Source organism: Haliotis asinina, chromosome 6 (genome assembly GCF_037392515.1).
Source record: "Haliotis asinina isolate JCU_RB_2024 chromosome 6, JCU_Hal_asi_v2, whole genome shotgun sequence".
In the NCBI taxonomy this organism is placed as follows: Eukaryota; Metazoa; Mollusca; class Gastropoda; order Lepetellida; family Haliotidae; genus Haliotis; species Haliotis asinina.
In genome coordinates, this window is record NC_090285.1 from 54,526,704 (window position 1) to 54,540,155 (window position 13,452).

A 13,452-nucleotide genomic window follows, 5' to 3' on the forward strand; every position below is an offset into this window, starting at 1 on the left:
GGAACTGCAGTTCATATTATAAGAATAACAATTAGTTTTGATGGCATTAGTTTTACACAACTTCAAGATTTTAGCAGGATTACAATAACCAGTAAAAGTGTAGTTTTTCTAAACATATTAATGGACATGTCATTAAATATTTACAAAACAAATTTGACTTGGGCATTAACAATTAGCACTTTTACACTGAACAGGGAAACTCATCAGGACCATCATTATGTCAAGCTTCTGAATGAGAAAAGGACTGAAAAACTTAAATGTTATAAAAAGACATCTCGTAATGATTCGTTCCCGACTTCTGGTCATCCGTGGAAACCTCACAGCTGCTGCTTACCACATCCAGGTGCTCACCCCTGAACTCCTTCCTTTCATGGCGGCTCATGGCCCAGGTCTACAGTTCCAGTAAGATAATGCTCGGCAGCATACTGTGATGTTGACACGAAATTTCTTTCAAAATGTCGGAATCAACATCGTGGAGGTCCCCTGACCTTAATCCAATAGACCATGTTTGAGATGCACTTGGGAGAAGGGTTCATGGTTTTAGGAACCAACCTCAGAATTTGCAGGAACTATTCGATGCCTTGCAAGAGCAATGGTGCAGAATCCCCAACCACATGTTCACAAGCCTGGCTGGTGGGTTGGACAGATACTATTGATGCTACCATAAATGTATAACAGCCAATGACTGAGGCCTGGCTGGTGAGTTGAAAAACTATTTCAGCCAGTGACTGGTGTGGCTGTTAGCAGTCCTATTCATATAAAACAACTCACACACACTTGTTTAAATGTTATTAATAATATACCTATTTGAAGGGGAAATAATTCTCAGTCAGAAATCAACAATATATCCACAAAATGAATAGCAATCAAACACAAAAGTAAGACATTAAGAATCAAACCAACGCGGAGTGCAATAAAAACAACAGAAAAAAAATCAATACTTCTTGTGAAAAAATATAAAAAAGTTGTTCGAGAAACTGTGATCATTTATTGGAGCATTTTTCCAGTTTGTAACAAGAGCACAGTGTCATCTACAGGAACAGTGGACTAGGCAAGATGCACATGCATGATGCTATTTATTTTCAAAAGCTAATCTGCTGTTTTCATTGCCTTCCTAGCTGGTTTGACTCTTGGTCTCTTTGCTTTTGTGCTAAATTGCAGTTCATCAGTGTTAATATGTCTGTAATGGAGTATACACATGACAAAAGGTTTCACTGGACATGCACTGATTTGTTACTTTACACTGCACTCAGCAATAATCCAGACATCACCATATTATTTATAAATAGTTTTGTCTGGGCTGGCCAGTCTTGTGACATCAGTACTACATCATACATAAGTCACTGGAATGGAATTCAGGGCCCACTTGCACAAAACTGTCTTAGAGCTATGACTATCTTAAGACTATTTTCGAGAATAGGAGTTGCAATCATAGTAGCACAAAGAGCGCTTTGTGCAAGTAAGCCCTGGTAATGACTAAATGATTAATTTATCTCCGTCAGTCAAAACATAGATGTACAACATGTGAACTATGAGAAAAAACAAACTGGTATGGACGGAATGTAGTTTATTATCACACATATGCTTTACCCTAACATAGTACATTGTAGTTTGCACATACACATCTGTGCTAATATGCACACACATCAGCGACTGGAATGTACGAATCACAGGTTTTCACATTTTCTTGATATGCAAGGAAATATAACAGGTTGTTTGTTGACTAAAGCCACTCTGCTATACTCCAGCTCCATGACAGATGTCAGTCTACAGCATGACATTAAACACTGTGGAGTGAGATGTTGGACAGAGACACATTACTGGCAAACAAGGATAAGTTGGTCCGGCCCAGAGAATCCATTTACAAGCAGTGGGTGGTGCACAGCAATGAGCAAATCCATTTCATTTGTGAATGGGAGGGCAGTGCTAGCCTACATGCCCATATGGGTTAGTTGTCAGGTCGGTGCTCAACTTATCCTTGTTTGCTAGTAGTACCTGGTAGTCTTGAGACTTAACAGATAACAAGTGTCAAGACAGAAGTGGGTTCACAAAAGTGGACACATCTATTACAATGATAGTGCCATTACCAGGGGTGGTTCTCTCCTTACCGTCCCAGTTTACATTCTTATTGATCAAAGTGGTGATAAATTCCCTGGGAGTTAACTCACCATGGCACAAGAGACGTGTACTGCATTGTGGTTATCAAATGTGTCTAGGATTATGCTGAAAAATAGTTAACAGGCATGTTCTGATCCAATCCTTGAGCAGCAATCAAACTACCCCTTCATTAGAAACACTGATAAGCTATATGCCATAAATTTATAAGTAGATTTTGAGATTTCTGATTAATGTATTTATTGGCTAAATAACAGAAGAAATAAATATAAATCCAGGATGTCTGAAACAACAGCCATAATGCTCGCTCCAACTAACAAAACACATCATGGTATATGACAAAGAATTGGTTAGCTGGAATCATGGTGAAATATCAGAATTAAACTTCACAACACCAGAAGCTCCACTGCAATGCCTGTTCTAATTGAGCAGGGTATGGAACTTTGGATCATACATGTGCTCATGACATAGGACACAGCTGTTTGTTATTGGCTGGGGATGATGTCCTTTGTGTAAAACATCCAGAAAAACATGTGGACTAACTTGTTCTTTGTCAGATTTTGTAGAATATGACCAAGGTAAAAGCTTCAAATGCAGTTCTATCTCGAACTCAGTGACATAAAAAGGCTGCTGATATTAAGAACATGGGACATAAACTTCTTATTCCAATTCTATTTCATACAAATAGACTTTTCACATATCACACATTTAACAAAATAAATGCATTTGAAACTCTGAATTTACAACAATGGTACATTCCTGGGATTAGGAAAGTGTAATGCCAGATGACTGTTCAAGCAGGGAAAGGCACTTGTTTCCTGTCACACTTCACAGCAGTTTGAATAAGGCTACTTCTAGAATATCACATCTCTATACATCACAACAAGGCCGATCTCACTACAAACAGTTGTTATTCATCTTCCAACACTGTCAGAGAGGTGGCCACTTAACAAACACTTCCATCACACAGGGACCAAACCTGGTCATGGAGATATACCAAACCTCTTCCTGTTATTTAATCTGGCTACAAGAACTCTTCAGAACAGGAAGAACTACCGTACATTCAGAACAAAAACAAAGGAAAGTTACATACATTTTCAACCCTTCTTAAAAAATGGTATTTATGAAAATATCAACCATGATGTAATCAAAAATGAGAAAAACATGATTATTTCATATTAATTTAACAAATCAGCAAGCTACAGAGAAAATCAACAGCACAGTGGGAACCGGTTATCTCCCCTTCCACACCTCAGCAGCATCAGAACACAGACCACCCCCTTCAGTCACATGGCCTGCTTGCAAGTCATGTGACCTGTCTGGGGTGAAGGACTGATCAGCATATGGTTGGTACCAAAGAAAGATCTTCTTCTGTTAGCACTTCACTCAGCGATACATAGATGTAAAATATATACACACGGACTGTAAAGTCTCCCATCCACAACAGCGCTGCTGGAATATGGTTACATTTAATGCTATACGTATTTGGGGTTATTTCTTTTGGTTCCTTGTATAAGCAGATGGTGTTTTTGTATTGTTTGAGTTCACAGCAGTTTTCTTAATGGTGGTCCCACCACCAGTCGTCCTTCCACCGGTATTTCCTGGTTTGGTTCCTGTTTGTGTGGCAGGAGGTTTGATAGATGGATTTATCTTTGTGGCGCCACCTGCAGGCTTGGTTCCTCTTCCTATAGCCTGCAGTTACAACATGTTTGGTTAGAACTCAACACTGATAAGAATAGTGAACATAATTAGTGGACATATATAATGAACAAGGTGGGACACAGCATTGAAAGGATTCAACAACTAAAAAGAATTTTGTCTAAATCACATCTCAGGTCATGCTACAAGTACACAAAGATCTGAAGTAAAAAAAAGTCAACAAAAGACTCTCCTCCTTGCAAAACTGACCCACGAAGATCCGGATGAGAACTGGTCTTCAACAACTTATGACTATTAAAAGGCACCAATCGGGCACACTCACTGACTTGGTTGACACATGTCATTATATCTCGATTGCAGATATAAATGCTCATGATGTTGATCACTGAGCTGTACTGTCCACACTTGACTATTCACAGGCAGCCACAATATTGCTCAAATATTGCCGAGTGCAGCGTCAAGCAACAAAGAAACAGAAAATCTTTCCAGATTACGAAAACGGAGTCTCAATGTGTTTTCTAGTCACGCAGTCTCAAACAGATTAACATGGTGCATCTGTACAACAGCTTATCATATATATGCTTAGTACTAGAGTTTGGCAGTGTTCAACCGTCTACCTACCCCAGGTCTTGTACTAGAGTTAGGTGGTGAGCGACTGTCACTGGACCGTTTTCCTCCACCAGAACCTTTCCTTGTATCGCTTGAACTACCCTGTAACAGAAGAAATAAAAAATCACTTTCATACCAGCCATGATACTTAAACTAACATTTTATAAAATTATTACAGATTCCATTTTCACATATTTCTTGTTCTGTCACCTAAGGTAGTAATACAGCATGTTTTATCACTCATCACTGACCTTGGTGGCTTCCGGTGCAGCATTGTGTGAGGTGTTGTCTGTGGTGGAGGATGCACTCTCCTTTATGACACTGTCCGGGCTGTCACCATTTATTGCACTCTCAGGGTTGTCATCACAGCTTCCTCCTTTCTTCAGCTCAGGGCCCCATTCCTTCATCATCTCCAGAACATTAACTGGCTTTGTGCTGTCGTGGGTCTCGCCCTATGGAAACCAAAACAACTGTCACACAGTATTTGGAATCTGCCAGAGAACAGTGTGAACACCTTACTTTTCTACAAATGGAAAATGCACCACAGTCTTGTACCCATATTCAGGGATGCCTATACCTTCAAACTAAAAGTGCTTTATGGTTCAACTTCTATATTATTCAAGGTCACAACGTTTCGAGACAGATTCTAGTCTCTTCTTTAGGTGAAGTGAGGGTAAAACTAAAGGGTTGCAGTATATATACACATAACAGTAGACTGATAACAATGGGTAACAAGATATACAGGTTTCTATTAACTGATGTACAGGCTTCAAATTATGTACAGGCTTCAACTGACTGGTGTGCAGGCTTGTGTTGATTAGGTTAACGAGTTACAGGTAAAGATGTTTGGATAAAGATTAGTCACTGAGGATAAGGTGGTTCCATGCATTGGGTAAGTAAACACCTCTGTCTCTGTTGATTGAGGGATTGTTCCGCTTGATTGCAATGGCTTCTAGGAGCTTCCGTTTTGCATTTGTCCAGAGTCCTGGGCCTTGATTTCTGAAGCTCTCTTTGATAGCACTGATGGCAATATCTTAGCGTTAAGAGAACTTCAATAATTTAGGCCCTGATTTTTTTCATTTTCAGTCCATCTCCAACAGAGTAGGGTACCCTCCTCATCTCTGAGATTTTGTCTATGTACCCAGATGCTACCCAAACACATACTAAATATGTGCTGGTAGTTCACTGAAGAGAAACTGAATCTAACTTGTTTGAGAGGTATTTAGAAGTTGGAGCACTAAGGAAGGATTACAATATATGAATTGACAACTACATTGTTACAGTGAGAGTTGAACAACTTGTTTATAACCGTGCAATAGAGCAGTTGTTCATTCATGTATTGCTATCCTTCCATACTATCTGACTATCAGTCCTCTACTCACAGTCAGCCAGGCATGGTCTAGTACTTCTGCAGCAGACATCCTGTGAGCAGGATCAACCTTCAACATCCGCTGGATGCACATCTTCGCTGTAACAATGGCAGTCACAAGAATCATGGTTTTGTGTAAACATCTGTAGTATACACCTACTTATGGACATAAGTGTGTGGTAAGGTGTGAGGAATGAGGTTCAGTACCATACAAATTACAGAATAGTAACACAAACTGCACAGGTCGGCAATATGTCTAACATAAACAAGAAATGTCATTACATTATATATTCAGCAACAGCTCACACCTATCCCCATCTTTTCCCCAAAGCTGTGGAACGTTCCTGACACAAACCTGCATTCTGAAGCATTGGACCTTAACAGTGTCTATTCGCAGCCAACTTGGATCCATAAGGATCCTACTCATTTCAGAATCCATAAAGGTCCGGGTTAGAATATTGGCCTTCAGTATCCCATGCTTGTCATAGGGGGATCGGATGGTCAGGCTGCTGAATTGGTTGACACATGTCATCAGTTCCCAAATGAGCAGATCAATGCTCATGCTGTTGGTCACAGGATTGTCTGGTCCAGCCTTGATTATTTACAGATAACTGCCATATAGCTGGAATATTGCTGAGTGTGGCGTAAAACTAAACTCACTCACTATTCATTACGGCTTGTAGTCCATGCATCTGACACTTCAATAAGAAAGTCATGTGTACTCGGAATTTACATGAGATATTTTGTCCATTAAATAAGTATATGCAACATTTGCCTGATACATTATGACATTAAAACAGAGCACCCCATGTTTGAGTTCTACCGTTAGCTTCCAGTCCTGGAGACTGATTTGAAATAGGAATTACATCCACCCTCTACAGTAGGGTAAACAGGATAAGTAGCATCATCTCAAGTTCTACTCATACAAACTTCAGTTGGGTAGCCTTTTGGTGAAAGCATTCGGTTGACAAGCTGGTTAAAATGTGCGAAGTCCATTTCGGTGTTCTGCACCATGATATTATTGGAATAGTGCAAAAAGTAGTGTGAAACAATACTCCTTCATTCTTCTCATACAAACAAGATATTCAGATCTTACTTGGCACTCGCCACCTAATGATTCAAAACATTGTCCAGAATATGACGGTCAATACATGGTTCTAGATGGTGAACCCCAACATTGTCAGTGATTGAGGAACCGTCTGTCACTATCTGAGCAATGCCTACCTTCCTCACTGATCGAAGGCCATGGTTCCTCGCTGAAATCTACTTCTCCTTTCTTGATGATTTCATATAAGGAGTCTTCATCATTACTTCTGAATGGGGGGTACCCACACAACCTGAATCCAAAAATAGTTGTGTGATGTTACTATTGAACCAACACAGCCAAACACATGTCAGTTTCAGTAACAAACCTGTGGTTGATAGTGTGAGCATCAATCCACACCAGGATCATTTTCCGAAAGTGATCCAAACGCTTATGCCATGGAAAGTCTATATTGCACAGATGGAATATGCAGCAACAACATCTCAAAACAGTGACTGACAACAGTTCAAATGTATATAAAAAGATGCAACTTCAATAGCTCCATGGACTTACATGATATACATAATGACACCCATGGCCCACACATCACACTGCTGGCTGTAGGTTTTGTTGTCTATTATCTCAGGAGCTGCAACAAATTGAAAATGACTTCACATGAAGTTGTCAACAATAAAACTAAAGCACTGTTGTAAATATGAAAAAACTGTTTTCTTTCACACTTATCTCTTGAATGTATGCTGTTGATTTGTGAAAGTATGAAATATCTGTTAAACTAAGTTTGGGTTAACTACAGCTCCAGTGGTACCAAGATAGGAAACGTAACAAAATGGTGCAGGAATGAGTATTGCAGTTTTTTTCCAATGTCTAAAGCCACTTAATTGCAACAGACCATTCTGAAATTAGACCTTGCCTCATTATAAATGATAACTGATGTAAACAATAATAACTTTCATGCTGAAACTATGTAAGGATGTAGCTACCATGGAGTCTCACTTTCACTATAAAAAGAAACAGGTAGGAGGGGTCATCTCAAAAGCAAAACCAGGACAGGTATAGCAGACGATTGTTGGGGTCAGGCTCAAGGATAGAGATATCAGCTAAGGTATGATAATCATTTAGGGGAATTAAACCGTGGAAGTGCATAACAGTAAACACATAATATCCAGTGCTGTCAATGCTCTAGTGGTCATGCTACCTATACATTTTGAGGCATTTAATATGATGAATTTCAATGGGTATATCTCAACAGAAACTTTAAGAAAGCAAGAAACATAAGATGTCATCAATATATGAGACATATTCAACACACATGAAAAAGCAAAATATATCTTTGAGATGACCCTTGTGCAATGCATGCATTTCATGCCAGGTGAACTGACAGTCCATCGTCATACCTGTTTCAGCCATCTAACTGCCATCTATAGTCTGACCTATTGTTTTCAGCATCTTTTTTAAGTCATATTTTTTAAGTTTTGCCTGATTTTACTAGCAAACATGCTTTTCTGGATAACCTTATATGCATCCCATTGAATGCTTAGTTAGGCCAAAGTGAGTTATTTATCCTATTTTCAGTTCTGTAAGTTTTAGGAATACAGAGTAACAGCCTAAAAACTTTTGTTTCTATTTCTGACAGTTCTTTAGTTTGACTTCCCTTTAATCTTAACAGATAACTGCCCATCTTGAAATATATTTTATTTCAAATACAGAACTTTAACAGCTATATATTTACTGTTGATTATGTCCAATAAGGGATGATAGAACACATCAAATTACTACAAAATTAATGTCATCATATATTTAGAAAGATTTACCTGATTAGAAAGATTTATCATACACATTTTGGAAAAAGACATCAAAGAACACTTAGATATTTCAAACCATCTCACTACTGTGTCAAAATACATGCAACAAATTATCACATTAACAATCCTCATTGGCAAGCATGCATATTCAGCCACTCATGCATGCATACAGAAAATTTCTTAAATGGCATGTATGTTTAACCATATTGTTTGTACAATCCAGTGATTAAGTGCAATCAAGAACAAATCTATTTGGAGTTGCTTCCCATTTTTCCAACTTTTAACACTAACCAGTATTTGTGTTGTTTCATTTAACCTTTATGATCATCTATCACCCAATCTCATGCAACAATTTTGCATTTTTTTATGGTAGATGTGGAGTGCATTGCCCTCACATCTCCCACCCCTACTGCTGTGGAGCTGAGTGATGCATGAGGGTACAGAGGTGAAGGCAAGCTAGAGTCTCTTCTGTGTGAGCTCACTCAACCACACATACCCTGACAGAGTGATGGATTCACAATCAATGCACACAACAATAAACACTTAATAACAAAGGAATTACTGCCCAAAATAATTCATATCGTTTAATCCATCAATGATCAACTAAAAATGTGTATGATTTGTCACACTGCGCAAAGGAACTATCTTCTATTTCATGTCTCCTGCCAGTAAAATAATGCAAAATTCAGGAATGAATGAGTCTGATTTAAAACATGTCTGAAAAGTATTTAAGATACATAGGCCAGGGCAGTTTATAGGGATGCACCTTCCACCATTGGGCCACCCAGAACTCTAGTATTGCCTAGATCTTTATTGAATATTCATGAAGCAGCCATTACATGTTAATAATATCATCATCTATAAACATCCTGATGACATGTTTGTCAATCATCTCTGCATGTTGATATCACCTTATTGTACCACTGGCTATAGGGTTTCTCAATTGAAGAATTGATTTGCAGGTACCATGTGATTTACAATGCAAAACTAAACTGCACCGCCCAGAGTGTGAGAGAGTTGAGCTCTGTATGGGATTGTAGCTGACACTTCTTGGATAAATGCAGAAAAAAACATGAATTCATTTGTCTGTTGCTGATTACATGTTGATAGTTGCTAGGAATATGCTGTCTGACTACAACCACCTCCTACACAGTAAATCTCGCAACTTACTAGAGGCATAAGCTATTGCCACACTTCATATCACCAACTCATATTGAGGGGCCTTTTAGCAAAATTTATGCATGGTATGGACTAAAACACCCTTGAAAAAATATGCATAAATTTTGTAAAAAAGTCCACCATTTGATTTGTTTGTATACTATTTGATGCTGCAATCAGCAATACTCCAGCTATATGACAGCAGTCTGCAAATAATCACTACTGGACCAGACAATCCAGTGATCAACATCAAGAGCAATTGGGATGTGATGACATGTGTCACCCAAGTCAGCGAGTCTGCAGGCTGCTGAAGACCAATTCTTACCCAGATGGTCACAAACGTTAATCTGCTCATTGTTTCATCATGTAATTAGATATAAAAGCTTCTTTTGATCTGTAAAAGTGTGTGAAAATGAAGTGTGCAACCCCCTCTTTCACATGAGTGTGCATTAGGGCTGCAACGAATACACGTCATGAATATGACACGTATGACGAATACTGGATAATGAATGCGAATAATTATTCACAAATACAATATTATAGTTAAGTCATTGATGCACAATATGGAACGACCATACTGACAATGCTAATCTGTCACAGGAATAACCAGTGACCTCATGACACTGGAATTTGGTATGTAACAGTTATTGTGGACAGTACCATGTGCCGCCTTGGCAAACTAACATCACATGTACTACTACAAGGCTGGTACATATTCCATTACTGCATATCTCACTTAGTATAAAGGACATATGGGTTCAAGTAAACAAGCTCTTAAAAATAGTAAATATTCATCAATATTCATCTCTGGTGACCATAAATAGCAAATTGAATTCATGAAGGGCTACAGTTTGATTCACCGAATATGCAAGTGAATCGTACCAGCCTTAGTGCGCATTCTCCATTTTTCAAAAGCTGTATCTGCCCCTGCTGCGGTTGTTTGGTTTGTGCAACAGTTCCACAGATGACTCAGTGTCTGAGAGGGGTATAAATGTAAAAGTGTCACATGCAATCATGGTGGTCATTTCTATTGAACAGCCACTAATCTGCACTTCGAAGAAGCAAGCAGCCATAACGTACACACATGCACAAAGTCAACAGAATTTTCCCAGCATATTTCTGGGAGGAAATGAAGGTAACTTACACATGTACATTGGTGTACCACAGAAGTCCTGCATCATGTTGTCATGTCCCGCACCTCCCTTCACTACAGATAACCCAAAGTCAGTCACCTGAAACAGCAAATCAGCATGTTCAACAAATGTATGGGACACTCTCTTTTCTTGCCTACACCTTGCAAAAGTGTTTCAAATATTTTTCAACCTTCTGAGAATTTATTATGTTGACGTAGCCATCTTGAAACTTAATTGGACCCATGATTATTCTTCATGGATTAAAAGTTTGGGAATGACACAGAAGAGAGAACAAATACTCAGGAACATATCCCCTTTTGCTTTTAGCAATATTCACACATTATGAGTTACGGACAGTAGAAGTAGGCACCACACATCTGGCCAGCATGGGGAATCGAGCCTAGACCCATGACTTTACAAACTAATGTCATACATGGCATGCTGTCCAACCAACCCTGCCACTAAATGACAAACCACAACGATGCAACTTGGCACTTATGGAGCAGGTCACAGTTAAAGAATCCTGAGGGCTAGACATGAATTTTGTGCTTCTTATGGAGCATCTCTCATTAACTATAGGAGAAGTTTCATATTTGAGAATATTGTACAACTAGAGAACATCACCATAAGACAACATTATCAACTCTTTACCTACCTTAATATGTAATTTGTCATCTGGATCATCAGGATTTTGACTGAGGAGAATATTTTCTAGTTTGATATCTCGATGTACTATGTCTGAAATACAAAATCAGTAGTCACACTTATAGTTATCTAAACTCAAAAAACTTGTTGACCTATTTTTACACAAAGTTGGTCAAATTGTTAAAATTAACAGAAAATTATGCCAAACTGAAAACACAAGGACTTCAAAGGAGTGAGCAAATCATATCACAATCTCTGTAAGGAAAGTGGAGATCTCAAGCAAATTTGCAGTTAGCTCGGACATATGTTTTGAGATGAGGGAGTAAGAATATTATTTCAGCCATAGCAATATTCCAACCATATCACAGCAGCATGTCAATAACCCAGTATCAGAAAGCGTGACCAACACTTCACATTATCAAAACTTAAAAGCTAAGCCATCAAGTCTAACCAGTTGGTCTTCACCAAGGGACTAACTGGATGTGATGGTCGACCTATTGATTTGATATGTCACCTCATCCCTGATGCATAGACTGATGCTCACAACGTTAATCATTAGATGGACTGGTCCTGGCGTCAGCTATTTACACACTATTATATTTAGTTGAAATGAGTGCCACTAACTCCAACCACCCAAACCATTTCACATCATGTACACATCACCTAGGACCAAATGTAGCCAAAATCTTGACTGTGCATTATGCAGGGGGTCTATATCAAGCAGTTCTTACCATTTTTATGTAGATATGAGATTGCACTTGCTAATCTTCTAATGACAGTTTTGGTATCAGCTTCTGAAAAGTGCTTATTGTCTTTCAGGGAATCTGCCATCTCTCCCCCATCACAGAGCTCCATCACCAGGAACATCCGCTGAATACATGGTACAGGTAATAAAACACATGTTTGCAAACAGGTAAAACGACACAATTAGATAAAATAACATTTCACCTTCCCCTCCAATGTGTATTTTTTAACAATGCAAACACAGTAGAAAAAAATCAACAAATAAGTTGTTAGCAGTGCAGCTAGCTAGAATTCCTTTGGAAATGAACCAGGGATGTTCTAAGTGGATAATAGGTGTACGAACTATCTGATGTACAAACTAGATACCACACTTTTATTCATTTAACAAAGTGGATTTAAATGTTGCATTATTTAATTCAACATTCAAACCATACTTCATAGCTAAGCACAATATGAAAGTAAGAAATTAATAGTAACAACAGTTACTAACAATAGTGATGAGCCCTTGTGATAGAAGAAGGGCACAAACTTGTTATGTTTGGTTTAATTTAGTGACACCAAACTAAATCTTTTCACCACAAATATTTACAAATAGAGCATATACAATGTAAAAAGTCACAGCAGCAAGTAATAATGTTTTATATGTTCAAAATTCAATATTTGTACGATAAGCAGTTCTGAAACATTCTGAATGACTAGATACATACAGGAAACAGTCAAGAACTACTGATGAAACTGATTTAAAATACTTCCTGTCTCCTACAGCCATTTATTCATGAACTGATGCCATGTGGCAAAGCTGACACATATACTGGAATGCAGAGATGTGCTCCTTACCGTTGGTGATTCCAACACTTCATTCAACTGGATGATGTTGGGATGATGAACTCTTTTCAAGATGGCCACTTCCCGCTCTATCAGCTTGAGAGCCGAGCTGCCCGCCTACAAGTAGTGTAGATTTGAGCAGAACATTACTATGGTTACATGCTATCATGTACAAATGTAGAACGACCATACTTAACTCCTATGGTAATTTTCTCTCAACTCATTGTTACCCCCTACCCATGGAGACTGGGTTAGAATTGGTCTTCTTCCCTCTCAACTCAATGTTACCACTTACCCATGGAGACTGGGTTAGAATTGGTCTTCTTCACTCTCAACTCATTGTTACCA

The 13,452-nt window shown here is 38.5% G+C and overlaps 1 protein-coding gene across 2 annotated transcripts in view; it reads right to left on the bottom strand.

The window, feature by feature from the left end:
• Positions 1-1,547: 1,547 nt before the first annotated feature.
• LOC137287523 (serine/threonine-protein kinase 33-like) overlaps positions 1,548-13,452 on the bottom strand; it is a 36,155-nt gene continuing 24,250 nt past the window's right edge. Inside the window, exons 3-12 of one of the 2 annotated variants that reach the window (XM_067819864.1) lie at positions 13,117-13,221; positions 12,267-12,405; positions 11,546-11,628; positions 10,902-10,989; positions 7,350-7,425; positions 6,977-7,089; positions 5,766-5,851; positions 4,635-4,835; positions 4,396-4,485; positions 1,548-3,807 (exon numbers count right to left, since the gene is read on the bottom strand). In XM_067819864.1, the coding sequence (XP_067675965.1) occupies positions 3,607-3,807; positions 4,396-4,485; positions 4,635-4,835; positions 5,766-5,851; positions 6,977-7,089; positions 7,350-7,425; positions 10,902-10,989; positions 11,546-11,628; positions 12,267-12,405; positions 13,117-13,221 (1,182 nt within the window). In that variant the 3' untranslated portion in view covers positions 1,548-3,606. The remainder of the gene's footprint in view (positions 3,808-4,395; positions 4,486-4,634; positions 4,836-5,765; positions 5,852-6,976; positions 7,090-7,349; positions 7,426-10,901; positions 10,990-11,545; positions 11,629-12,266; positions 12,406-13,116; positions 13,222-13,452) is intronic. The other variant, XM_067819865.1, reaches the window with a different exon arrangement.